The sequence below is a fragment of the Penicillium rubens genome (genome assembly GCF_028828025.1).
Source record: "Penicillium rubens strain IBT 27055 chromosome Unknown utg000003l_segment0_segment0, whole genome shotgun sequence".
In the NCBI taxonomy this organism is placed as follows: Eukaryota; Fungi; Ascomycota; class Eurotiomycetes; order Eurotiales; family Aspergillaceae; genus Penicillium; species Penicillium rubens.
This window is the reverse complement of record NW_026890601.1, coordinates 9,663,268-9,664,872: the sequence shown is the minus strand read 5'-3', so window position 1 is coordinate 9,664,872 and position 1,605 is coordinate 9,663,268. Positions and strand designations below refer to the sequence as shown.

Below are 1,605 nucleotides of genomic sequence, written 5' to 3'. Positions count from 1 at the left end.
AAAGCCTAAAACCCTAAGCCCTAAGCCCTAAAGCCTAAGCCATGTTTATATAAGGAAATGGGCTTCTGGGATCACACACTCATTTATATATCTAGTTTAGTTCTTTGTCTTCAATCATATATTATTACTTGTGTTTACCTTTTAGATTACTAGTGACTCTCTTACTTGATTATAACTTAACAACACTCACGAATAGACCAATACCCCGGTATAGATCTATTCGGCGCTCTACCTAGCACCGTTCCTCGATACCTCAAAAGGACCCAGTCTGCGGTAAGGCCTGTTAGGCAACAGTACGGTTGAGAGCACAGATCGTTGACGTTGGAAACCTGAGGAGTATAAGGCAAGTATACCCGGAACCCTTCTAACCTAACTGTGACCAGTTGGCAGTGCGTAACAAAGAGGTATCTACGCTAATTATATAGCCGGTAGAAGTAGCTAAACCCGGTCCCGGTTAGTATAGTAAATCAGCTTTATAACCGCGTATAAAACCCCCCTGGGGGTGCGGAGTATATAGGAAGCTAGGACATAGGAGAGAGACATATCCAGATAGATGATATTTTTTAAAAATTTAATTTAATGGCGTTTTGGTTGAAATAAATGGATCTGAAATTGGCATATTAGTTGGGCTGCGTAGCTCGCTTGTGTGCGCAGCTCGCTTGTGAAATACGTTAAATACCTGTAAGTAATATACGGTAAACCCGAGTGAGGCTCACTCACCCGCCTCCTGTAGGATAGGGTTATCACTAGACTGCAGCTAAAGTACGGGTAACGAATGAGCTTTCCGATAATTTGTGAAGTAAGCTTTAACGGGACGGTGGCTTACCTCTTGATCGACACTATACGAAACCTGACTCTGAGAGCCCGCCTGTGCGGAATTCGTGTCAGATTCTTGAGTGGTGGATTTGTTACCACTATCTTCTGATGGCTTAGCAGTCTTTTGCTTTCGCTTCTTTCTCTTCCTTGCGCCTGCCTGATTGGTATAATTTTTTTTCCGCGCTTGTAGAAGCCGATAAGATCCACGGCCTTCATATGGTGATGCCGGAGGCGTCTGTAAGACAGAGCTGCTAATTCGAAGTCGTGGCTCTTCCGCATTGTCTCCGGCGGTCGCTACATGGGCCCGAAGGACTTACTAAGAGTCAGTACAAATATTATCAAAGCTTTTGAAGGACGACTTACCATCGTTGTTAACCTGAGAGATAACAGAATTAATGTAGCCTTCGTCATGATTAATACCACACGATGCCAATGCGTCCCGCATAGCCTGGGCTAGAAAATCTCGAGCGCTCTCGTCTATGACTTACGAAGAATTGCGAAGAGTCAGGCAATGTCGATGATAGTCTTGTCTCCCTAAATGGAGTGACCCGTTTGTCGTTGCTGTCCTATTCGACTGCTTGACGCGAAGTCCTGGTTTTCAAACGCAATCTGAACGGGCAGAGAAGCAATCGGCGTCAAATCTGAGTCAAGGGCAAGACTTTCTCCCCGGAGCATCAAAATTGTATCTGTCAATAGCGCCCACAGTTGAACGCAGCGTCGTGCTGGTACTTTAGAGGGAAAAAGTTTTCGAAGCCTGCTTTGCGCCGAGGGGAACGAGGTCGGATTGTT

The 1,605-nt window shown here is 45.3% G+C and overlaps 1 protein-coding gene across 1 annotated transcript; it reads right to left on the bottom strand.

Moving 5' to 3' along the window:
* Positions 1-757: 757 nt before the first annotated feature.
* On the bottom strand, positions 758-1,261 carry N7525_009942 (uncharacterized protein; the record flags this gene model as incomplete). The annotated part of the gene is made up of 2 exons (XM_061214909.1): positions 758-1,128; positions 1,180-1,261. The coding sequence occupies 2 exons, from the start codon at positions 1,259-1,261 to the stop codon at positions 758-760; spliced, it is 453 nt and encodes a 150-aa protein (XP_061069340.1).
* Between the last annotated feature and the right edge of the window lie 344 nt (positions 1,262-1,605).